The 26788-nt window shown below is 37.1% G+C and overlaps 2 protein-coding genes and 1 long non-coding RNA gene across 5 annotated transcripts in view; 1 reads left to right on the top strand and 2 right to left on the bottom strand.

Moving 5' to 3' along the window:
• Fadd (fas-associated death domain protein) lies at nt 1–8222 on the top strand. 2 transcript variants are annotated; one of them, XM_074095371.1, is made up of 3 exons: nt 1–45; nt 5469–6257; nt 6441–8222. In XM_074095371.1, exons 2-3 carry the CDS (start codon nt 5897–5899, stop codon nt 6800–6802), a joined length of 723 nt encoding a protein of 240 aa, XP_073951472.1. In that variant the 5' UTR covers nt 1–45; nt 5469–5896; the 3' UTR covers nt 6803–8222. The 2 variants fall into 2 exon arrangements, with proteins under 2 accessions (XP_073951472.1, XP_073951471.1); XM_074095370.1 differs by lacking the exon at nt 1–45 and having other exon boundaries at nt 5355–6257.
• Nucleotides 7751–26788, bottom strand: part of LOC141433368 (uncharacterized) — a 62678-nt gene continuing 43640 nt past the window's right edge. Inside the window, exon 2 of the long non-coding RNA XR_012451923.1 lies at nt 7751–8008. This is a non-coding gene — a long non-coding RNA (uncharacterized lncRNA). The remainder of the gene's footprint in view (nt 8009–26788) is intronic.
• The window catches only part of Pfas (phosphoribosylformylglycinamidine synthase), a 29613-nt gene continuing 10575 nt past the window's right edge, over nt 7751–26788 (bottom strand). For both annotated transcript variants that reach the window (XM_074095363.1, XM_074095364.1), the window contains exons 8-24: nt 25981–26109; nt 25256–25384; nt 24208–24282; nt 23249–23440; nt 22778–22951; nt 22542–22690; nt 21889–22092; nt 21167–21362; nt 19200–19329; nt 18591–18706; nt 17718–17986; nt 16204–16336; nt 15664–15765; nt 13122–13268; nt 11396–11612; nt 10313–10554; nt 7751–9852 (exon numbers count right to left, since the gene is read on the bottom strand). In XM_074095363.1, coding sequence (XP_073951464.1) covers nt 9662–9852; nt 10313–10554; nt 11396–11612; nt 13122–13268; nt 15664–15765; nt 16204–16336; nt 17718–17986; nt 18591–18706; nt 19200–19329; nt 21167–21362; nt 21889–22092; nt 22542–22690; nt 22778–22951; nt 23249–23440; nt 24208–24282; nt 25256–25384; nt 25981–26109 — 2795 coding nt within the window. In that variant the 3' untranslated portion in view covers nt 7751–9661. The remainder of the gene's footprint in view (nt 9853–10312; nt 10555–11395; nt 11613–13121; nt 13269–15663; nt 15766–16203; nt 16337–17717; nt 17987–18590; nt 18707–19199; nt 19330–21166; nt 21363–21888; nt 22093–22541; nt 22691–22777; nt 22952–23248; nt 23441–24207; nt 24283–25255; nt 25385–25980; nt 26110–26788) is intronic.

Here is a 26788-nt window from a genome sequence, read left to right as displayed (position 1 = left end):
TAAGTGGGTCTGCTCGTCGCTGTGTTGGTAGACACACGCGCTCAGGTGAGTAATTTTGAAAAAAAACCGTTTTAGGTGGGATTTTCTGGGTAGTTTTGCTTTCTTTTTGTATGTTAGATAGTTGTTGTTAATTACATCTATTAAATAGTTCTTTCCAATCGGATTATTTCCCAAAATGTCCGATAAGGAACCTCCTGATCGAGGGAGGCCATTGTCAAATATAAATAATGAAGGGAATTCTGTGACGTTTTCCGACGCCATTGACGATTCTCTTTTTTCTTCATCACAATCAGACAATAATGGGGCTATTAATAATAATAGGAAACGAATGGCGTCGATTATTTTCCAGTCCCAGAAAAACAAAAAATCCAGGAGATAGCTATCAAAATTTATATGTATCCCCTGAGTATGATCCAGATGACCCCCAATTGAAATATCGGGAAACTGATAAGGGTCCTTTCTTGATCCATATTAGTAAGATGGAACCGGAATTGTCATCAGGCCTGTCCTTACAGGTTTTAAAAGTGGCCCAATTACTTCACAAATATAAGGTTCAGGCTATTGTGGAAGGCTCGATTAAGTCAGTTGGTCGCAACAAAGTAGCTGTGAATTTTAAATCGGCTTTGGATGCCAATAATTTCCTTTCTGTTAGTTTTCTACCAGAAAACAAATTATCGGCTTCCATTCCTAGATATCATGTATCTCGCATGGGCGTGGTTAGAGATATCCCCACGGAATGGTCTCTGGAAGAGTTGGTTGAAGGATTGCATTTTCCGACCGGCTTAGAATCAGAATTTAGTGGAAGAATCATTAAAGCCCGCCGTTTATCAAGGAAAGTTCACAGAGATGGTCAGCCTCCGGAATGGATTCCCTCAAAAACCGTTGTACTAACATTTCACTCCCAAATATTACCGGAAAGAATATTCATCTATAACTCATCTATCCCGGTATACACTTACTCGCTCCCGTCGATTCAGTGCAGAAGATGTTGTAGGTTCGGTCACATTGCTGCAAAGTGTAGGTCCAAACCTATCTGCTATCGTTGTGCCCAACCTCATTCCGGTGAGTCATGTTCCATCTCTGACGATAATAGTAGTTGTGTTTTATGTCTCGGCCGCCATAATGCTACAGATCAAACCTGCCCTGAACATTCCCGCCAGAAAGCTATTAAAGTGGTCATGTCTGAAGAAAATATTGGTTACATAGAGGCATCTCAACGTTTCCGTCCGGCTCGGATGTCCTACTCCGCTGCTGCTCAAAAAGTTCCATCTCCTCCCCAAAGGTTAATCCCTTCTCTTCCTCCGATTCCCAATTACATCCATGTTGATGCTGGTTCCTCGGCGCAAAAATCTTACAGAAAAACTATTTATACCCAAAGAAAACCTCGCCGTCTACAGTCTCAAATGTATGATGTTCAAGCTCACAAAGAAATTACTAGTACGCCCCGTTCATCGCTTCCTAATGGGTGCGCTCTGAATGATAATTTTAACGAGTCCCCTAACGACAATTTCTTAGACCATCTTACTGGTTTATTAGTTAATCTAATTCACAAATTTAGTGACACACTACCGAACAACGTCCGATCTCAACTTCAATCAATAGTTCCCTTAATCACTAATAATGGACATTCTGCAATGGAATGTTCAGAGCATTTCTAATAAAAATCAGAACTCATCTTTTTACTAAACAAATATAAACCCATCGTTTCTGCCCTCTCGGAGACATGGTTAAAGCCAGGTCGTCGCTTCAGGGTTCCTGGCTTTGCTTGTTTCCGGGATGACAGAGATGATGGGTATGCTGGTTGTGCTCTCCTTATAAACAGATCTTTTACGTATTCCGTTCTCTCTCTTCCCAATCATAGTCCTGGCTTAAATATAGTTGCTGCCAGATTACTTGACTTTTCTTTTATTTCTGTATATATTCCTCATCCAAACCTAAATCTACTAGTTGAATTTAAAACTATTTTATCTCCATCCCTTCCCTTTCATTATCTTAGGTGACTTCAACTGTAAAAACACTTTATGGGGTTCAGCTTCGTGTGACCCAAATTCATATACGCTTCTAGACATTTTGGACGATTTAAATTTGTATGTTATAAATGACGGTTCTCCCACTAGGCGAGTATCTCCTATTCAAAACGCTAGTGCAGTAGACCTAACTATTGTTTCTGCAAATCTGGCTACTTCTTTTTCATGGAAAATTTTAAATCAATCATTTAGTAGCGATCATTTTCCTATACTTTCTTCGATCCAAAAATCCTTTCCTCCTCCCTTCATTACTCCCCCTTTATTAAAATATAAAATTAATCAGGCTGACTGGGGTGAATTTTCTTCTAATTTAGATAAAAATATTAATACCCTTCCAGATATATATGATGATAATTTTGTTCATGTTTATGATAGTTTCGTTAAATGTCTTCTCGCTGCTGCAGATGCAGCAATTCCTTTAAAAAATTCTGCTCGTAATAAAATCCCTTCTCCTCCGTGGTGGGATTCAGAATGTACTAACATTGTTCGTGAGCGCAATTTGGCTGAAAATAGATATTCTGACAATCTTACCATGGATAACTATTTGTTATTCAAAAAATCCTCTGCAAAAGCGAAGAGACTGTTATCTAAAAAGAAAAAAGAGGGTTGGTCTAATTTTTGTAAATCTTTATCTCCCCGGACCCCGTCCACTTTAGTCTGGAAAAAATTCAAGGCATTTCGCCGGAGTTTAAGTGTCAATGATGCTATATCCAATGATACAGATCCGTGGCTAGCTGAATTTTTAGATAAACTCTCTCCTCCTTTTGTTCCCTCTGAGGACCTTTTTCCTCCAGTTCCCCCATCTCTTCCCTCTATGGATAGAATGAATGACTTATTCTCTTATGCGGAGCTGTTATGTGCCCTAGACCATTTAAAAGACTCTTCTCCTGGGATCGACGGGATCCCATATTCTTTCATTGTGAAATCCTCGAAGTCTGCTAAACTAATCTTTTTAAAAATTATTAATCATATTTTTATAACTGGTATAATTCCCTCCTCCTGGAAAACTCAAATCATTATCCCTATCTTAAAGCCTGGAAAGGATCCTAACGATCCTTCATCTTATCGCCCAATAGCTCTATCCTCAGTGTTAGCAAAAATATTGGAACATCTGATTAAAAATAGATTAGAATGGATCGTGGAAAACAGAAATATTCTAGCTAAGTCCCAGTTTGGTTTCCGTAAAGGAATGGGTACTTCTGATAGTCTCAGTATTTTAACATCTGATATACGTATTGCTTTTAGTAAAAATGAAAGTGTTGTGGCTGTGTTTTTGGACATTTCTGCTGCTTATGATAGTGTCAACCTATCCATTCTCAGACAGAAATTACTCCAGTTGGATATTCCAACTAGATTGGTTAATATCATCTGTAGCTTACTAATGTCTCGTTTGATTCGTGTACGCATTAATGGAAATTTACTTCCTCCAAGACTTGTGTGGAACGGGTTACCTCAAGGGTCGGTGTTAAGCCCATTACTGTATAGCCTTTATACTGTAGACCTGGAGCCTGCTGTATCCTGTTTCTGTAATATCTTACAATATGCAGATGATATTGTATTATATTGTAATAATTCCTCCCTTACTCACTGTTCTAATAAATTAAATTTGGCTCTGTATTATCTAAATGATTGGCTTGATCATCATGGTCTTTCATTGTCAATTCCTAAGTGCAATGCAGTTGTTTTCTCCAGGAAAAGAAATTTACCTGCTCTTAATCTATCTATCAATGACCAACAGATTTTAATCTTGGATAAAGTAAAATTTTTAGGGGTTCACCTAGATTCTAAACTTTCAGGGGTTTATCACTTGAATTATATTATTAATAAATGTGAGAAAAGTATAAACGTCCTTCGCTCTCTATCTGGTGTGAGATGGGGAGCTCATCCTTACACTCAAAAAATTCTTTATAACGCAATAGTTCGCAGTCATTTTGATTACGCCTGTTTTGTTTTAGAACCTTGTAGTAAACTGTCGTTGGCAAAACTGGATCGAATTCAGTCTAGGTGCCTGCGCATAATATCTGGTGCTATGAAGTCATCCCCTATAAATGCATTACAGGTTGAATGTGTTGATCCTCCTTTATTTCTTCGTCGTCAGTATTTAGCGGACAGGTTTTTCTAAACATATCTCAATATCTTTCTCATCCATTGATGGCTAAATGTAAAAAATTGGCAGAACTCTCTTCTTCCTCTAGATATTGGGTGAATAAAGCTCTCCCTCCCCTTGTTAAATCTTATAAAAAGTATGCCCATATTCCTACATTTAAGTTGTGTAAAAACCCAATTTTTTGTTTTGATTACGACAGTTTAATTTTCCAACCAAATGTTATCTTTGATTTAGGAATTCATAAAAAATCTCCGAGTGCCAACTCGGAATTTCTTGAAATTATGAATAGTAAATTTAAGAACTGGCTAAGAATATTCACGGACTCCTCAAAAATATCTAATGTTGATTTTGTAGGGTCAGCTGTTTGGATTCCCAAATTTAAAATTATTCTAAATTTTAAAAGCCCTCCTCATTGTTCAATTTTTTCTGGTGAAGCGGTGGCTTTATATGAAGCTGTATCTTACATTAAATCTCATAACCTTAATAAAACTATAATCCTGTCTGATTCGTTAAGTTGTTTACAAGATTTGGTGGCTTTTCCTTTTCATTCTAGAGATAACTTTTATTTGACGCTAAAAATCAAAGATGCTCTTCGTGATTGTCATCTAGCCAATCTTGAAGTTGTTATTGCGTGGATTCCGAGTCACTGTGGTATTGTGGATAATGAGATAGCTGATTTGTGTGCTAGACAAGCAATTCATCTAGGTTTGTCTGACTACAATGAATGCTTTAGCCGTGACATTAAGGCCCTTGTGAAACCTCAAATGTTTGAAGTTTGGAATGATTTGTGGCAATCATCTCGGCTAATTAAGGGAAGACATTTTGGAAACCTTCAATCATCTATTCCTACGAGACCATGGTTTTTTATTAATAGAGAATTTTCAAAGTTAAATACCTCCATCATTATTAGGTTAAGACTGGGTCATTTTTGTTCTCCTGTATTTTTAGCAAAGCTTCGAATAAGGGACAATGCCATCTGTGAATGTGGTTTGGCTGATGGAACTCTGGAGCATATGTTTTTAGAATGTACAAAAATATCTGTTCCTTTATATAGTATCCTCCCTCGTGATGTTATTCGTCCTATTAATATTAATTTTCTCCTAACTTTAGTGTTCTCTCCATTTTGTGAAATTTTAGACAAATTTTTGACTAAAAATAAAATAAAATTATAAATGTAGTCTTTTTTTTTTTTTTTTTTTTTTTATGTTCATTCTTGTTTCAATGTTTTTCTACCTGTAGTAAACTGTCATATCTTAGCTTACTGTATCTCATCATCTAATTATTTCATGTATTTATTGTTTAGTTCAACCTAGTGTATCGTATCCTTATTTCAGATAGTAGCTGGTAGTTATCCCACCGAAAACTGGCTGATTATCAAACAAGTCGTCCACCTACCCACCGTGTCTCTGTCAACCTCGACACTGGCAGAATCATCAAAAAATTGATGGAGCCACTTTTCCTAAATTTGAATTGAATTGAATTGAGTTAGTTAAGTGAGTGGTTAGTTACTAGTTAGTGAGTGAAACCTAGTTAAACCTAGTGATTTAAAACACATAATAATATAAATTATCTTTAGCCAGTACTGAATTACTATACTGATTTTAATCCCTATTATAATTATAATTATTGTATTCTTGTCGTGGAATAGCAAAAATTTGTTGGTGTTGAGTGATATTTCCGATAGATAAATCTGTTTGAATCGTCTTAACGTCATTGACATGAAATTTTATGAAAAGATTAAAGTAAATTCCATCCAATAACAATGGTGCGTATTCTATATAATCCATTGTATACCGATAATTCCCAAAGAATGGTATCGCCCGAGTATGTAAAACTTAAAGATTTGATCACGCTCAAGGTTGGTATGAGCGAAATGCACAGTTCAGTAATACAAGCAATGAAAGTTTTATACAAGAAACAAATCAATTCCATTAGAAGATTTGAGCAAATTGAAACAGTTGGTCAACTATTGAAGGTACTGGAGAAAAGAGATGTGCTATCTGAAGAAGATATTCTGCCGTTAAAAGTATTGGCACAGCAGCTTCCCTACAACACTGATATTCTTAAAGATATTGCGGAGTATGAGGAATCTTATGCGCCCAGAAAACCTTTGAATCAGTATGGTAAGAATCTTACTAAATGTTCTGATACATATTTTCATCTATGTAGACATAGAAGAATATTTTCATGTTAAGGTGTAATATTAATTTAACAATTAATCTGAATTTTAATCAACACTCAAAACAAATATCAATCAGAACTTCTACCTACTTGCAATGGATTTTGATAAAACTTTTAAATTTCAGTTGTCAAGAAAGAACAACAAGTTGTGGAACAAAATGAACCACCAGCAGTTGTTGGGAAATACAGCTCATTTCGGGATGGTTTAAGTGATGCCCGACGAGACAGGGTAATAGAAACTGTAACCGAAGAAATCGGCCCATACTGGCGAAATCTAGCCAGATATCTAGGCATACATGAATATAAGATTGATGAAATACAGTGTCTAAGTATAACACAAGCTGAGAAGGCAATGCAAATAATGGAAATTTACAGGGCAAGAGCTGACCGTCAAAAATGGTTTTTTGATCTAATGGATGCACTAGAAAAAGCTCACAGGCGAGACTTGAGTGATACAATTAAAAAAATAGCAACAATGAACATTTGACGCTTACTTTACTTAAATATTTTTATTATTACTGGCTACTTGTCCTACTTTACTTAAATATTTTTATTATTACTGGCTACTTGTCCTCTACTGCTGATGCAAATTTACAACAATTGTCAATTTTCAATTTTCTGTACTTTTCCATCAGTGGTCATCAATGGGCGGATGATGGATGCAATTTACGTCAAAATCATGTTGAATGATATAAATAATATGGATGGATATGACTACAATTAGTTTAAAAAAGAGAACATAATTGAAAAATAGTTCATTGTTGTTGTAAATAATCGTATTTTTTTCTATATTAAATATTTTCAGTGAAATTCCTTTAATAGTTCACTATCCTTCTAAATGACCTCTTTACATCTACTGATGTAAGAGGTGCATATTCATAAAGTGATACTTCACCATTATTAGGAATTATCACCATCAAATTTCTATACATTTTTATACAAAAATATTAATCGAAGTTTAATAAAAGTCTTATCCATCTTATGCTTTCGTCACCATATTGCATCCGTCATCCGCCCTTTAGTGGTCAGGTCATATTACATTGTATCATGGAAAACAGTTGATGCTTTATTAATATGTGCAAAATATAATGGGACGACCAGATGGCAAAATGGTTAGAAAGCCTGACTATGAAGCTTGAGGTCCTGCGTTCGATCCCCAGTTTGGGCAGATATTTGTATGAATAACACAAATGTTTCTTCTCAGGTCTTGGATGTTAAATATGTATTTATCTACATAAGTATGCTTATCAATTGCCTAGTATCCATAGTACTACTGCTCAAGCTATTCTTAATTTGGGACTAGGTTGATTGATGTGAATTTTATTGTCCCATGATGTTTATTTATAATTAATGCATAATCTTTATTTTACATGTTTAGAACATTTCTTGTTACTTTATGTAAATTATGGGTGGTAAAAATAAAAAAGTGATGAAATAAATTTTAATAATTTTGTTTATTTCAATCTTTTAAATGATTACAAACATGATTTGCTTAACTACAATTTCATAACCACTTTAAAAAAAAAGTAATACATAAATATTTAGAAAATATTTTCACTTTCAACTTATATTTCGGAATGTTTATAATGGCATAAAGAAACATACATACTTTTCCGTTTTTTTATTGTACCAAAAAAGTAAACACGGCATCTTTTTATTGAACACCACTTTAAAATGAATAACTGTTAGGTACCTTACCTATGATACGGAACAAATGTGACTTACCGCTGTTGTTGCTGTTCCTTATTTTGTAAAAGTATTTTTTAATAAAAAGATGATTGATTATTCACTTTCTTCCTAAAGTAAAAAAATAATATATACATTGTATATAGATGGTATCAATGTGAAGTCAAAAAAGGTCATATACAGACTTAATCTAATAATAACAATAAATCAGACGGATTCTATTCGAGTTAGTTTTAATGATTGACGGTTATTTACTTAATCGCGCTCCAGATGGTTGCGAACCAGCCTCCCAACAGAGTTTACCTTGGTTGGAACCTCTATACCGCGCTTTACACTTCATATTTTTACGGGTTGCAGACCCTGATTACTTTTAATGGGCTGCCGTAAACCTAGTGTGTGTAAGGTTGATTGATAAAATATCGGCGACACTGATGTAAAGGCGCTTAATAATTCTCATTTAATCTACTAATTTACGCTTTATACATACTGAATATATTGTACAATGGAAAAAAAGCGCGGGGTTCCCCGATCATAGTTTGTTAAAAAAGAGAAATACACGAATAGTATATGCGTTTTGGCTAACTTTTGCAGCACAAAATTTTGAGTTTTATATTGACAAAATGGTATTGAATGGATCCCTACTGCAATCCTATATACATATATTTATAATCTATAATTTCCAAGTAAGGCACAGGTGGAGTAAATACCATAACTGGTTTAAAAAATATATAAAAATTACATTTCAGCATTTGAAAGAAAGAAAAGAAAGAAAATGCTTGCTTTACCTTCTTGAATATAATTAAATACTAGTACCATAACCGCATTATTTCACCATAGTTGATAGGTACCTAACTTAGACATTGACACAATTTATTAGCTTTTCCCCAATAGAGGGCTTAACAAACTAGCATACATCGCAGGTTAAGTACCCATCAAAGAATATACGCCATTGTAGGTACATATCTAACCAATGCGCCACACCTGAGGGACCTTTCCCACAGGCGCAATAACTATAAAAAGACAACAATACTTCTACTACAGTACAAAAATAATATCCATACGGGAATGATTCCAAAAGAATAACTTCTCACACTTAAAATATTTAGACAACGCAACAATCAAAAAAAAAAATCTGGTGCGGCCACATGCTCGCTCATGCTCTCTCTCTCTGCTCGACGCTCATTTCGTGTCAAATTTGGTCACGTGACATAAAAAACCTCTTCAATTTCGGCAAAAACACTGTTATTTTTTTTCATTCACTCTAATTTATTTTATTTGTACCACTGCTACTTTTTTCACATTCAAAATGGGGTCACATGACCAGATTTATCGCTGCAAACGAGCGACTGCATGTGGCCCCACCTTTATACCGGATAAAAACAGTTTGTATTCCTTTACCTTTTCCCTATTCTTTACCTGCGGCTTCGCTCGCTTAAACCATTTGTTTTGAATGATTGAATTCCCAACCCCCCGCCCCAACGAACAACGAACGTTACGTAACATAATGACAATTTCCCACTTTTGAGGACATTATAGTATGTACTTGTTACAAAAAAAACTAACGTAACACGTTGTTTGAACCCAAACAAGACCCTCCTCCCCCCAAATTGCGTTACGTAATACTTGAACGCTCCCAAAGTTCCAAGGAGAATATTGGTGTCTAATGTTGCGATGCCCACATATACGCGTTTTGGAATAGTCTAAGCCACGGCGAGGCTTGGCTGGCGGGGTCGGCGGGAGCAGCAGCTTCGGCGGGCGCCACCGGGCACTGCCACTTCAGCACGCATCGCTCCGGATGCGGCATCATAGCCACGTGTCGTCCGTCGGTGGATCGCACGCCCGCTATACCATCTGAAAGACAACGGGTTAAGAATGTCATTGATGTCCAATGGCAAGTGTAACGTGTGTAGTATAGCCTAGGCCTGGAAGTAGCTAATTGATTGCCGAGTACTGATTGATTGATCACAAGCTCATCCGTTTAATAATACGAAGCCAGAAATTTCTGCTCCAGCTGAGGCGAATATAGTGCTCATCTTAAAAACCTAAAACGAAACCAACAAATAATAATAAATGAAAATGTAATTTCACCTACTTGAAAAAGATATTGCTTTGTTTATCATTTTAGATGGTGTTTTCGTTTTTATAAAAAGTTGATACTCGTAACTAGACAACAATGGAATTTGTATGCATCAAGATAAAAGTATCCCAAATGATCCATGTTTTAAATGCTTCACGTTTAATTAGGTACGTCACGATTAATTTTCGTTCAGGTATAGACCAAAAATCTTTCGTACAAAATTAAACTACTCACAAGGACTGCCATTGGGGTTCATAGGGTACGCTTCAGTGGGCAAACCATCATCATCCACGTATTGCATAGCGATCTGCTGGTTCTTATGCAGTTTAGCGAGCACAGAAGTCTCGGACACAGCGAATCTTCCTTCCCCATGGGCGACCCATACTCCGAGCACGCTGCCACCCATGCCGCTGAACCAAACGTCCTTGTCGTCCACGCCTTCTGATATTTTCACTGCGCTCCAGCGGCATTCGAACCTGTTTTAGGGTATAATATCAAATTACTAATGATATTTTATGTGACTAACCTAAACTAAGTAGGTACTCGTGTTACTTGATTTAATTCCAAAGACTTTTCATTCAATTATAAAAGAAGTAACTTTTTTTAATTTTAAAGTAAATAAATAAAAATCGCTTATTAAATCGAGCATTAATCGATTTTTAAAATGTCAAATTTTCCACCATCTACGCTAGTCTAGGCTACTACAGATTATACCCATGTTTTATTCAAGAAATAACATCAGGTTTTGACGAAGATTTTTCAAATGAAAATTAAATATTGAAATCAAGTGAATTTTGGTGAAAAAAATGATTTATACGTTATACTCGTAGATGAATGTGTTATTGATGTGATCCTCTGGGTGTTTATACAAGAATTTTGATAAAATCGGTTTGTTTACACTTTATATAAATTGGATTAATATAAACCATAGGGCCGGTCGTGCGTAAGGTAGAAAGAGTGGAGCGATAGCTCTAGGCACCTGGTACCAAAGGCGAGCCAAAATCAGATGACAAGAAATTAAATTTAGAGAATTTTGATGGTGGTTACTTTTCTTGTGGCTCCAAAGACAGCCTTCCTTTACCCTGATCAAAAGCTAGGACCGACGCTGGTGGTTTGCGCACAAATTACATGCATGTTTGTCATTGGTCAGAAAGTGGCATTTTCAGCAATAGCAGCAAAGATTTAGTATTCCTTATGATCTTCTAAACTATAGAAATTGACACTGATTTGTACAACCACAACAACAGAAGTTGCTAATCTAATCATGCGTAACTAATCTTTGTTCCATATACATATTTTCTAGTACGCAAAAAATACCTTTCAGATTTATTATGGTCCAAGAATATCTGAGTCCTGTTTAGAGCTGCATTTGATTTTTCTGGGTCGATCCATCCAAGCAGAGCCATGAGTTGGCAACCATTGCAGACACCAAGCGAGAATGTGTCGCTTCGGTTCTTGAAACTGGCGAATTGTGAGCTCAGAGAGTTCGAGAATAGAATACCCGCCGCCCAACCCTTAGCGGAGCCGAGTGTGTCTGGCAAACAAAAACAAATATTATAAATGGACGGCATTAACCCAAATTTTGTCGTGTTTTATTACCTCTATAATCTCGAGCTTTAGAAAGTAAGAAGACGTGTGCATTTAAACAGTTACAAGATTATGTTGTGATTACGCAACATACCTTAGGCAGTGCTTTTAGATTAGTGGCTTATTAAAGTAGTCCTCTGACTGGATTGCATTATATGCCGTAACGTAAGATGACCAGGTACCTCATTTACATTCAGCCAACTTCCCTGGCAGCGGACAGGAGAGTTGGCAGGGTAATGTGTAGCATGATTATGTAAAAACTTATTTTCTCATGCTTTTGCCACTTCCACTCGCGTTAGTTACTCTCGATCCTACCACTGTACAGTCTGTTCCATATAGGAATGGACAGAAGGAAAATAGGCTCTTTATAGTGCACGCTTTAGGAAGTCATTTAATCAATTGCATTTTTTTGCACACTGTCTAAGTCTCTAATATAAGTTTCAATTATTCATTAACTAACTGTTGCCCGCGACTCCGTTCACGTAGAATTCGTTCATTGCTATCCCGCGGGAACTATGCAATTTTCCGGGATAAAAACTATTCTATGTCCTTCCTCGGGACTTGTATACCGAATTTTGCCTAAATTGGCTCAGCGGTTAAGACGTGAAATAATTAATTAATTAATAGTTAATTATAAGTAACATTAGTGAGATTAACTTTGCTATTTTCAAATCATAATTTAAAAACAATAAAAAAAACTTCCTATTTTGTTAAACAGAAACGTTTTCCTATTAAATACCTAAAGGGGCAGAAATAAAGAACATTCTGCAAGAAACGGAACGTTTATAATATTGTAAACTCAAGAAATATTCTGTACATTATTTATAGTTTTGAATCGCCAGTTTGGATCAAAATGGATGACCTTTAATCATACGAATAGTAAACTTTTCACAACTCTAGCACCGCACCAAGTTTTATGAAATTTGGAATGGAAAAAAGCTTGAACTTCATAGCAGGAACTACGAGTAGAATATATTTGAACAGGGAATGAGACACAGTTATTAAATTATGTATAAATATGAATCGAATTAATATGTAGCAAGTTACGTATTAATATTATGTTATTTTGTAAGTATTTTATAACTTCATCTTATTACTTCTTTTATTCATCATCATCATCATCATCATGACGACTTCACAAAAAATGTTTAGAACCCCTTCTTCTGTGACCTTCTAGAGTCCAATGTTATCCTGAATGGACTATAGTAACTACGACAACGCAAGTAGTAGAAGATGACAATGACAATGTAAACGTAGCAGACATAGGAGACAAGTTGTCGCTAAAGCACTAGATATATCAATTTGAATATTTACTTTAAATGTAGTATGAAAGTTACCTAATTCAGTTTGAATGTTTCAGTGTGAAATGAAAGACTGTTTGCAAACGGAGTCAAAAGGACCATATTAATTCCGCTAAAACTATACAACCTCAGAGAGATAAGCAATGGTCGTGTACCTGCATAACTGAAGCCACCCGGGAACACCAATCCCTGGAAAGCATCCAGAGTAATCTTTTTGTTTTGCAAGTCGCTCATGGTCACATCGTACACTTCAAAGTTCGCCATCAGTAGTGAAGCTATCATCTCGCGGTCTCCGTTGGTGCCTGAAATGAAACAAAACATCGTGTCATGGGTTAATATTTTTTTTAATTAAAAAAAATTGAACCGACTACAAAAATCCATGAAATTTCTACCAGTCTGAAGTCAGTGCCTCAGCACGATTCAACATGAGTGGACCTATAGTCGTCTACCTCACCTACGCACTATACAGGGTGGATTTCGACGAGGGACCTTTGCGTAACTGGCAGATAGTTCAACCTTAGCACTATATTTCCCCCATAGAAACTATGGAAATATATGTTACCGTTTTCAAGTTATAGCCTTTTAAACATTCATACCAAAAACTACTTTGTGCCAACCCTAAACAGGTGGCTGGGTCAATGTTCTTACTTGTAAACAATCTTTAGACGTTGTTGCCATTTGTCCATTCTTAGGTCTGCGTGCAACGCTAAATAAATCGTTGCAGGATTTGCACAGGTGATTGTCTCTGGAGTATTTATGTAATTTCTTAGCTAATAATTCTAGATTAGATTAGATTTTTAGAAAAATATGGCTCTGTCCATTGGAGGACATACTAACCACAACAAATAACTCACATGACATGACATGACACTGACATTCACTCAAATCACAGACTCAAATGTACCCAATCGTCATAAACAATTAAAGAAGATAAAAGATATAAATAAAATCTCTCTGTTTACCTACCTAAACTGATAAAAAGGTTTTAGTTCGTTAACTCGCTTCATCAAATTATTTTCGAATTAATTGAAATTGTTCCCTGGTTAATCAGCAATTCATACAATTGGCTGTCCTTGTTTTTTTATTTTATTTTGATTATCGTCAAAAAAATTAATACTTAACAATATTTGACGGATATTGCGCTGAAGTTGTAGTAATAGGTTGTCATAGGACTCTTCATTCACCAAGCCGAGATAGAACCAACGCATTTTTTACAACTATCGAAACTCTTTGCATGATTGAAAATCGATCATAAACATATCATAAATACGATGATTGAAATGAAATTGGCATTTAAGTTCATTTCATTTGCTTCCAATACATGAAAATGCCTTTGTTAGATGCACGTGGATATTTAATTTGCTCATGTTATACGCGAGCTGCAATTATAATGCGGTTGAAGCTTTACGACGTTACAGGGAAACATATCCACCACCACACCCAACAGGTCGTAGGACAATTTTACGTGCTTGTGATCGTGTCGCCAACAATCAGCCCGTTGTACCAAGAACAGCTCAGAACGATCAACGTGGAGGACCCGGTCTTGCGGCTAAACTTGAAGAAAGAATACTGCGGTATTTTGAGCGGAATCCAAGAAAAAGTTCGAGATCAGCTGGTCGACATTTCGAAATAAGTCATACCGCAGTACTAAAAGTTCTTAAACGTCTTCACCCTTACAAAATACATACTCGGGCACGGGCTGCAGCGTGTATTAGACACGGAGGAACATTTGAACACCGTATGTAAAATTTTTAATAAAGTAACTGATATTCGTATTTTGCATTTTATTTGATTTATTTGACTTTATGTGTCATTTTTACATCAGTACGATGACAACAACTCTCGGAAATAAACGTAATATCCCGAGTTTTTCCGACGGCGATTCCTTAATCTAGCCATCTTGCCGTTATGTGCAGATGCAATATAGGGTTATCACCACAGTTAAAAATGAGTGAATTTTGTATTTCATTATTTCGTTTTTCATTATCAGTTTCACTACACCAAATGATGATTTTCAAGAGCAAATGCACGAGTTACTACTAAATACTAGGTGGTAGGACCTTGTGCAAGGTCCGCCCGGATTGCTACCAACATCTTGCTCGCTAATCCTGCCGTGAAGCAGCAGTGCTTGCACTGTTGTTTCGGCGTGGAGAGTAAGTCAGCCGGTGAAATTACTGGCACTTGAGGTATTCCATCTTAGGCCTCTAGGTTGGCAACGCATCTGCAATACCCCTGGTGTTGCAGATGTTTACGGGCGGTGGTGATCTCTTACCACCAGGAGACCCACTTGCTCGTTTGCCTTCCAGTCGAATTAAAAAAAATACATCTAGTTTACTATTGGTGCCATTACAATATTTGAAGATTTTCCTCAATTTCCTTAAGATACAGATCCTGATTTGGTGCCTATGGGACCTAATTGAAGGCATTCCTAGACAAACGCAGAAAGAACGGAAAAAACATTTAAAAAAATACAATCGAATTGATAACCTCCTTTTTTGAAGTCGGTTAAAAAAACGATTCCCTTTATGCGTTTCTGCGGGTACCTAATGCATCTCTGGACAGTTTTCTTATAATTATTTGCTTACTGACTGTCCGAATATCTTCTGTTTGAAGGACAGGCAAGAGTTAAAAAAGTTATAAAAGCTTGTAAAAAAAGTGACATCATTTATCGTGAAATAAAAATAGACAATTTATTACCTTCTTCACGCAGAACAGCCACACTTGTAGATTTGGACTTGATCACCGCAGCTGTAGGGTCGTATGTAACACTGTATGTCACTCCCTTGCGATTTTTGAGGCCTGAAACATTATTTTTGATTAAAAAGTACGTAGTTAATACACGAAATATACCTAGCAAGTGACAGTCAGGTTGACAAAAATATGGCTCGAAGTAGCAAAGAAATTCACTGAAGTTTATCTATTATTAACTATCCTAATCCTGCTAATATTTATAAATGTGACAGTTTGTATGTGTGTGCGCGCGTTTGTTACTCGTTCATTCTAAAATGGCTGGACGTATTTGAGTGAAATTTGATATGTAGATATGAACCTCTGGAATAACACATAGGCTACTTTTTATCCCAATTTTCCCACGGGTTCCATGTAAAATCTCAAAAATCTTAACTGCTACGTCAAGATTATACGATATTTTACATAGGCGTTCTTATAAAGATGAGTGTAACAACTCGACACATTAGCGCCAACTAGCTTGTCACAGAACCCTCATTATAATCATACCTTCCCATTCTTGTCTCACGCATTCAGAGTTTGCTTGAAGACACTCGAGTTGGTAGCTCGTTTCCTCCCACATTCTGTAGACATCTATCAACTTGACATTCAGTACTGCTTCACCGTTTACTTTCACCGAAACCTAGAATTTTAAAAGGGCATATTATCCATGCATACTTGCATAGCCTATGTACGATTTTTGTCCCACTGCTGAGCACAGGCTTCGCATCAGAATGAGAGAGCTTGAGTTCTTACATGGGGTTAATGCGGATTGGGAAGTCCACACAGACTATTGATTATTTCGTAGATGTGGTGCAGGTTTGCTCACTATTATCATCAGCGTTTATCGCATAAAATAACCGAGCACTTTAACCTCCAAGGTGCGCCAATCTGAGTAAGGCTTCCCAAGACAATCTGCCAGAGCGACCATAGGTTAAAGCACTAGATTATTACGGCTCTAATTGATAAGGATTCATTTACTAAGCAAACGTGTAATTTACCTGTCTAATATTAAACAATGCTCTATTTAAATTATAGTCATAGTAGGATTTTTCCTTGTTATTACGTTTACTTGTATTCTATTGTACCTATTAAATCACTGTGGAAACGAGGCAGCGTCTACAGTGGCTCATTAAATAACGTCCTAAATTGCATTACTACTTAGTCAGAACTGGTTGCAAGATAAAATAATACAAGTGGCAGTAAAATTATGTTCAAAAAACATAATACTTCGTCTACGTGCTTCGGCAAGTTTTTCCTTTAAACGCGCTTGAATTAGAAAGAAAGAAGAAAGAAAGAAAGAAAGTTTATTTTGGCTCCAAAAAAGTACCACCTAAAACTAAGACTAGAACTAGCACTAAAACTATGTTACTAGGTGACACGGCAGGATACCAAAAAGGGTCTCCACTCAGCATGTGTTGCCGCACATTATGTGCAGTAACGCTGGTTTTCTGTGGAGCCCAAACGTTAAATAAACATGTATGCATGAGCCAGTTCCTTTGCCCCAGTCAGACGGAGAAAAAAAAAATTAAACGGATCATTTACTTATCTATCACAAGTAAAGGAGTTGAACCGGCTTATACTCTTATATTTACTTATTCTTAATTGTTATATGTAGGCAATAATTATATAGCATTAAAATAATTTTCTTTAAGCAGCGTTTCCACCAATAATGTGCGAGAGGATGTGTTGCGAGGGATGTGTTTTTCATTGACCAATAGAAACGCTTCATTTACACATCCCTGCACAGCACATGTCTTATGGAAACAGCTGAGCGGAGCGAGGCGAGGTAAATGAAGCGTTTCTATTGGTTAATGAAAAACATTCTTCGCAACACATCCTCGCAACGCTGCTTTAGTGGAAGGCATCGTCGGTATAGGTAGGAGATTAGGTATAGTAATATTGTTACTATCTGCGTTAAATTTTGTAATTAACAAAAAATTCCTTTTACGATAGCGAGTTAACATTTTACTGGACTTCCTTTGCATAAAACTAAACACTAGTAGAAGAGTAGACCAACTTACATCAGAATTCATACCATATTTCCCAGTAACACCGATTTTCTTTGCACTAACACCGTTATCGTTATACTGTGCTAGGACATACTGTAAATGCTCAGGCGCCACTTCAACGACGATACCCAATTCCTCGTTGAACAGAGCTTCAATTACTGACACATTGGGTTCCACCGTAAAGTCTACATTCACTCCACGGATACCTCCAATACCCATTTCAAGGATGGTGGTTATGAAACCCCCTTCACTTACATCGTGGCCGGATAGCAGTTTCTTTTCTGTAAATTCGAAGAATGTATAAGGCGTAATGGAATTAAAATACTAGCTATAAAATTAGCCATAAAATTGTCTTAAATTTTAATGCGCGGCTTTATTATTGCTCTGTTCTCGAGTTGATATTCCTTCTAGATCTTCAATTTTGATTAAATGCATTTTTATTTTACGTAACAACATATCAAATACCTACCAACAGGTACCTACTAACAAATAATAATAAATTATAAAAATTTGATGGCATGAAAGTAACCATAATCACCACTTATTAGTAACATATATCATAAAATAAGAATATTGTACTGATGATATTAATTGATATTGTAAAGATAAAAGAAATAACCAGTTAAAAAAAATATAACCTTTTTTGAGTTGAGTCGCCTTAAGGGCCAAAGGTCCTTGCTTTTATTTACCTACTTGATTAGTTTTATTTTTTATATATGAGGTGCTTTATATGAGATAGCGACGTGCAGTGGGTAAAAAAAAACATTATGGACGACTGGGAAGGGAGGGCCCACATAGTGCCGGACTCTCGGAAAGAACCCGGCTGCATGTCCCCAACAAAAAAACCCAAATATAACATTTTAGTTTGTGTTTGATTTGTCTTACCTTTCAATAATTTCTGAGTGACTTTGAATAGTGACTTCAGAACTTCAGGCTCATCCAGATCGGGTGGGTTGTTGCCCAGTTGCTTGTAACACTGCGCCAGTGCTGATCCACCCAACCTATGGATTTTTAATACTCATTAGTAAATCGAAAATTGTAGCGAGCAACTGTAGACTTCCTATGTTACGTTACGCGAGCGTTGTTGAAATTGCGTTCCCCAACTCTTTTTACCATTATTTTATACCAATGACAAATGCAATTGGCATAGTGTGTGTGTTAAGAAATAAACCTACTGACAACATTTAGGCCGCCGCTCGTGTCGCGTCGCTGGTTGCTGGCGTCCAGTTCGCGGCCTAATAACTTGTGATGTGATCCTAGCAGTGACGCGGAGTATACGTTTTCGTTAGACAACCCAGAGACTCAGGGAAACGTGAATTACGTATATCTTTGCAACACCTCGCAGTTAGTGTACTCAATCTTTGTCGTAAAATCGCTGACTTTACCTAAAAAATTAAGGCAACCCGGTGGGAATCTAATTGTTATAGCCCCACGCCGGATCTTAGTGAACTGAAACAAGATAAATAATATATAATGGAATGCAAAAATATTAACCTGTATTTGCCCGCCGACACAGGGACGTGGACGAGCGCTGACTTTTCTGCCTTTAGAGCGGGTTCTATCTTGACGGTGATATCGGGGCACGGCGCGTAAGTAGAGACCACTAAAGTGCCTGGCGATTTTACTGTAAGGAAGAAGTTTCATTGTAATACATAACGTTTTTTTTATTATTGGTTACTACTATGATTCAAGGTAGGCACAAGTGTCAAAAAACAATAAATTTAAAAAATCAAAAACCCGACTGCCTAATAATATTATATACTAAAAAAAAGAAAACAAGTCTAGTGGGAGGCAGTCGGGTTTTGTTTTTTTTAATTTATAGTTTTTTTTACACTTTTCTGTGAAAATGGTATATTAAAACTATTATAACCCATATATATTAAAAACGGGCTAATTATTAGCTTTCATTTGATACCCTACTCGATAGGTTTGAATAAAAATCATTTTTTGAAACTTACAATTTGGCGCCAAAAATCCGCCGATTTGGTTTTTAAGAATTTCATGTACCCAGTGTCACTCGCGTCATTAAGACGAATCCAATGACGTATCATACATCAAAATCGGTTCAGCTGTTGAGTAGTTACGAGAGGACATAGGAATAGACATACATACATACATACATACGCGTCAAACAAATAAGCGGCTGCCTCGCGAGTCTAATCAAGGAATCCTTTTTTCTACTCGCGTAGTACAATGTCCTACTAACGATATCGTTATCGGTAGTCCAATTAGGTGCATTGTGTGATCGCAACGTTGACATTTCATGATGAAACGTTTCACAATGTTCTTTTTCGCACTGCAAATGGCGGGAATTAAAATAAAAAAAGATCACCGGTATATTATCTAATGACCAACAGCTATTTTATTCAGGTACTTAATTATTGTTAAATCGACTTTATAGATTAACTAGCGTTTACCCGCGGCTTCGCAGTTCGCACGCGTACATCATTAGATAAAGCAGTTGAATTAAATTTTTGGGATTTTAATAAATTCTCGTGGGAATTCCCTAAAATTATATCGTGGTTTTCATTGACGTTAACTTAAAACAGCCATGGATGCCAACTTTTATGAGTCTAAGTCCAGCCGTTCTTATTCCGAGATTTTATCCAAGTGGATGGAAGTGGATGCAAGTGGCGAGTTGCCGTTCATTGTGGCGGTCAAAGGGGGAGGCCTTTGTTCAGCAGTGGACGTCCTTCGGCTGATGATGATGATGATGATTTAATTTGCCTGTATGACCTAAAAAAGTTCCCGGGTCCATTCTAAGGTTGTGATTGGTAAAAAAAAAAAACGTTTCAAAATAGCGGGAATTGGTTTTGCTTTTGCATGGTGTTCTTGAAAGTTGAAACAAATAAAAGAGTTAATCACTATTTAAGAATTACGTGATGCAGAAATGCTGACGTTATAACTTCGCCACATGTCAAAAACTCGCACTCGTGTCACAATGGCCCTTATCATGATACAGTTGCATAAAATATTATTTTAAAATTCCACTAAAATTCTCACTAGTACACACTCAACGTTAGAATATGAAGTAGTGAAGATTGTCTCCCACTAATTCGAGCTAAAACAATAGGGTGCAGATTCCGCGAACAAATGGAAATAGTCATCCGTCTCCGTCGCCTTCGTCTCGCTTTTGCTTTCTTTTCGCACCCATGCTCAAATCACAGAATCCTCGTAAAGCGAAATTTTAATCCGCAAATTTGCGAGTGTGTGCGTGTTTTTAATTTGGTATGACACATAACACATAGGCTACTTATCGCGACATTCCAAATATCCAAATCATAAAATCCCACAATTGTAACTGTTAGGATTAAAGACATGAAATTTGGCGCAGGCGTTATTTATTATGCAACTTTAATGAAATCCTTATTTTACGAAATCCCAAAATTTAAATTGACGTCTAGCCTCAATGGATTACGCGTGCGAAGCCGCGGGGAAACACTAGTATTAAATAAGCCCACCTGTCTGTCCAGCGACGTGAGCGCACATCGACAACGAGTCCTTGCCACCGTCCACGGCGACTCCGAGCGTTCGCATGGCGCCACAGAGCGCATCGCATGCGACCACTAGTGCGGCGCCCTCTGCGCCCGTCTTGCCTGCCCACATCCAGTTGCCTGAGCATTTTACGTCCTCCAATTGGGATATGCCGGCAAATACCTGGTTGAAAAGGAAATTTACGTGAGGCATCTATATCATGAATCATAAAGTTATACTGATGAGAGGAAATTTGTCGAAAATCGTGTCAGTTTGTGGAGCTGTAGAGCTTTTCTTGGATATGGAAACAAAACTAATTTGAATTTAGAAAAGGTTTACAGATAGAACATATTGCTTGTCCTAAGTCCTAACTACAATTTGATGAGATCTCGCAGGACTGTTAAATTACTAAATTAACATATACAAAATGTAATATTAAAGTCATTAAGCGGCTAGTGATATCCAGATCGCATAAAGCTAAATCGTGTTCTAAAGTTAATTTCTTTTCTTGTCGTTCTAATGTTAATCAGATGACTTGACTGTTGACTGTAAAGTAGTGGATAAGACTGGCAGAGAATCCGACGAAGTGGCGTGCAAATTAAGAGGTCCTTCAGTATGAGGATTATATGCGGTTTGATTGTAGTTTTAAAATGTATCCCAGGTTATTAATACAAGTGTACAACTAAAAGTTTACATAACAATCACTTACTAAATTAGTGAGAGCTTCTCCAAGCGACAAACGCGCTCCTGCCGCAGGGTCCAACAGGCCCTTGACGTTCTGCGTACCGATGGAAGTAGCAGACCCGACGAGATCGGTGTGCGAAAGGGCGATGATGGCGCAGTCGGCGAGAGGCGTGTGTAGGGGCCCTACACACTGCTGCTGGGCCACTAACCCTGTTACGCAACGGTCCACCTGACAAATTGAAACAAGGGTCTTAATTTTTCAGGAAAACAATAGTTTATACTTTAGTCTTATATACAAGATGGGAAAATAACTGTCTTCACGCTTAAACCGCAGATCCGATTTTGAGATATGAAGGTAGTTTAAAACTAAAATCCTGGGAAGAACATAGCATAGTTAATGTCTCAAATATCATTCCCTGAGTGGGTGAAAAGGGGGGTGGAATTTGTATGGGAACTTCGTCATTTTTGAAATTGGAAACATGAATTTTAGAATTCAGTGTAAGCGATTTTATAAAATGAACCCCATAAAGGGGCTGAAAGTTGTATACATTCAGGACTTTCGTGTGAGCCATTGCCGATTATTTGCTTTAATCGATGAAATAGATGGAGGACCTTACCACAGAATATCGCGTATCCGAATCGCGCGGGCAAAAGCTATTTGTCATTTTAAAAAATCACCTTATTAGTCAAGTATCTCTTGCTGGCTACATTGACGAGCCTAAGGACCCTGTCGAGAGCGCTTTTCACGGTGACGTCCGTCGGCAGTGACAACGGTAATTTAGTCCTCTTATCTTGTCTTAAATCGAAAGTCTTTCTTGGCATGTTACCTACAAGAAAAAAGTGCTAAAATTCCATACAGACATATACGCATTTGAAAAGTTTTATCCTAATACATTTTGTTTTACAATACTTACCTAATACTGCTTCCAAGTGCAAGTCATAAGGTAGTTTGGTTTGAATTTCAGGCTTCTGTCTTTCGCTCCTATTGAGATAATTCTCACTAAATTTACCCTCTACAAGGCTCATGTAACCATCGCCTGTCACTTCACCTACGAATGACACCGGGCAACGTTCACGCTGGCACAACTCTGAAATGAAAATAAACATTGGAAATATATTGTACCTACTTACTATCCCAAGGACGTCGCTCAAGAAAGGGTTATTATGCTTTTTCGAATGCATAAAGATATTAGTTTCTCTGTTTTTTAAGATTCCTTTGGAATAACTCACATTTTATCGCAATTAATTATAGTTGCGTGAGGCACCTTATTGAATGGAGTTATATGGTATCAAAGCATTCCCTAAGCGGGCTGATCGCTTATTGAGTACAATTACCAGACCATTAATGTACAAATAAAATAAGTTACATTTATAATACGACATACCTTCTAAAACAGATCTATTCTCCTTAGAGCAGAGCAGCGCATCATTTTCTTGGTATTCCGCCCCCCACAACTCAAGAGTCGTGATTGTCGGGTCGCCCAGTTGGAATTCTTTCGTGAAAACTACAGCACCTTCAGGCTCCACTAATTCTTTTAACACGTTCCCATTGCCACCGGCTCCTTGGTCGTGGATTGCTAAAAATACAATTCACGTATGAGAGTACGATCTTAGATAACATTATCAAAACACAATAATGACAATACAAGTCATAACTAACTGTGTTGTATGTTGGTATTACAACTAGAGATGCAACGGATATCCGGCCAGTATTGCGTATCCGGCCTATCCGGCCACAATTTAACTATTCGGCCGAATACCGGATAGTTGCGTACTATATGGCGGGATACGATAGTAAAAAAACTTTTAGTTATGGTTATGATTAAAAACTGGTACTATTTATTCGTGTATTTATAAAAAAAAAACAGTTTATTAATTCTAGGTAAGTTAATTATACTGTACTGATGTTAAAAGCGCGCTTTCTTTCGTTAATGTCCTTGAACTAAGTTGCATTTTGCAGGGAGTGCCATGCCCGCGCTCGAATTAGCTTAATTTTATTGTACCTAAAACTTGGCCGAATGTCCGGCTATCCGGCCAACGGTCCCGCCGGATATCCGATATTCGGCCAAAAACTATCCGTTGCCTCTCTATTTACAACGATGAACAGATATAAAGTTCACACACCTACACACACGTACGTACGTACGGCGACATTTGACAACTGACAGATGACAATCCGACCTCTTTTTTTTTTAAATCAAACAGACCAAGGCCAAAATTAATCTCACGAAGCGTGTGGTTTGCCAAAATTAACTTACAATTTAATTTTACAAAAAAAAACGGAAAGAAAAAAAACTATCTACAGGAGTGAAAACTTAAGATACCCAATTGCTTTAAAACTTACATTCAACTGGATTGACGTCAGCTTCTAAACATCCTCTAACGACTCTGTTGAGGCGGTTTCCCATCTCAGCATCACCTGTTCAAAAATTTACTTATTACTAAAATTAATAATACGATCATGGTTTTTCTTGAAAAATAAATCATCAAGTTACAAGGCGTTATACATATTATTAAACCGAAATATCGTCACTACTTTGAAAAAATCTCGTAACTAAAATCAATATGTCAACAAAATTGAACCTTGATGTAATGACTATAAAGTTCACTCAGAAAAATTATCTATTTTGAGCTACGAGTTTTTTTAAAGTAGTGACGATATTTCAACAGACGATTAAACAACTTTGATTGCACAGAAGTTTTTAATCAAGATGAAGTCATGCCTATATGCCCCGATATACATACTTTGTTCATCGAACGATGTAAGGAAACATTCGTCAATCTCAATTAAAATATCCTGGAACAGGATTGTTCACTTTTGAATGATTCGCGGTTATTTACAATTGATATGTTTGTTACGGGATTACCTTTAATGAGTTCCCGATATTTCGATGCAGTTGCATGCTTTATGATCACGGGTAGACGAGTAGAGTGGGTAGACGGAAAGCTAACTAAAGGTAATCAAAGTAAGCACCCGGTAATAAAGTATACACCCCGTAATAAACATACCGGGATTGTCCAAATAGGGTTGAAGGATTGTTTAGTCAAACTTGCCCAGCCATCCATTTTAGCAGATTCAGGGGCTGTTTCACCATCCTTTGATTAGTGTTAACTGGCGGTTAGGTGTGATGCCGTCTCTATTTGTTTCTATTTGTAACCGTCGGTTAACACTAATCAATGGATGGTGAAACAGCCCCTCAGTATTAAATTAACACAGTGTATGCAAAAACTTAAGGGGCTGTTTCACCATCCATTGATTAGTGTTAACTGACGGTTAAATGTGATGTCGCCTCCGTCTATTTGAACAAAACAAATGGAGACGGCTTCACATTTAACCGTCAGCTAACATTAAACAATGCATGGTGAAACAGCCCCTAAAACTTGTAAATTACCTCTTTGAACAGCTCCAAAATCTAAGGCGGCATCTCTGGAGTCACCTCCCTGCACGGCGACCGATGACGCCGCGCCGCCGCCCACGCCTATACGGTACACAGGACCACCTATTTTGACTAGCAGCATGCCTGCAAAAAACTCTTAGTATTCAGACTCACTGCGAGAAGACTCAAAAAAATTCGAAAAGCAGGAATGTATTGTGCTGAGTTTCTAGTTGTAGGACGCTCGGATGTTCCCCAACCGCTGTCGGTTTTATTGCCTGCTTGAAAACGATTTCACGGGCGAGTAAATTCTTCTCACACTAAGTATGTAGTGGAAGGCAGAGGTAAAGATGAGGCACCGGGGGAAAGACGACAAAAGGCGATCAACATGTATAATCTCCCCGCACCTCACTTACCACGTCTCAATTAAGTTTTACGCCTATAGTGTGATGCCAGGGCGAAGAGTTTAAATAAATAATACTTCCCATATATTATATTCTAAGGAACTGTTACAATTTTAACTTAAGTAGTAAAATTCAAACTCATGTGAAATATTTCATTTTCTAGGTAAAACAACTCAGTGTAGGTTTTTTCCGTATTACTGAGACAAACTGTAGCCGCCTGAGTTGTCACCAAACGTGCACCCACCTATTGTGAGATGCCAGGAAACATTAATCAATAGGTATTTCTGCAACTCAGGCCATGAGTAGGTTGAACTTCCAATAAAAACCAGTAAATCTCACCTTTATCAGGTTTGTTCTTCTTAATCATTGAATGGGGCATGTATCCGATGCCGCCACTGAACATGATTGGTTTGACGAACTCTTCTCTTATATTGTCGCCGTTTTTCAAACCGTATGACTGAACGAATCCTGGTAAATTAAAACTTGTTAATTTCGGTCATTAAAAGCAACTAATGTTGTAGGCTGAATGAGCCAAAAGATCGAATTCTAAAATGCCGAAAATATACTCAGCGGCAGCGGCATAAAATTTGGCCCACTCTACATACAAAATTAACTGTTAAGTACTGCATAAATTTGAGGGCCAGATTTTTTGGTGCTCAGTTTATCTTTTAACTCAGCTCAGTTTATGTTTTATTATGAACAAAACGGAATGGCAGCCAGAAAAAAAAATGTTCAATTACTTAATGTCAAGCGCTAACGACTTGCGACGACCGGGCTTTGACTTTGATTTTGACTTTGAGCATAAAACGAGCCATTTTACCCGAGACGTTCAAATAGCCACCCGAGCCGTTACGACGAGGGTTGATAGACGCGTCGAGTGCAAAATGGGTTTAATGCTAGAGTTTTACACTCTGCTTTTCACTACGATGGCGAGGAAATGAAATAGCAACAGTGGAAACAATTGTTCACTACTACCTTTTACTGTTCACGCATTACTATTATAATTTCTTACTTTTATTGATCTATTTTGATTGATTTTTAGTTTTATATAAAGTAAAATTATTAAAAAAAATATTTAGAAACTTCTTTGTTTGTGGCTGTTTACGCCTAATTGCCTTGGTCTTAGACGAAGATTTTACTTAATGCA

Source organism: Choristoneura fumiferana, chromosome 12 (genome assembly GCF_025370935.1).
Source record: "Choristoneura fumiferana chromosome 12, NRCan_CFum_1, whole genome shotgun sequence".
Classification (NCBI taxonomy): domain Eukaryota; kingdom Metazoa; phylum Arthropoda; class Insecta; order Lepidoptera; family Tortricidae; genus Choristoneura; species Choristoneura fumiferana.
This window is presented reverse-complemented; position numbering and strand designations above follow the sequence as displayed.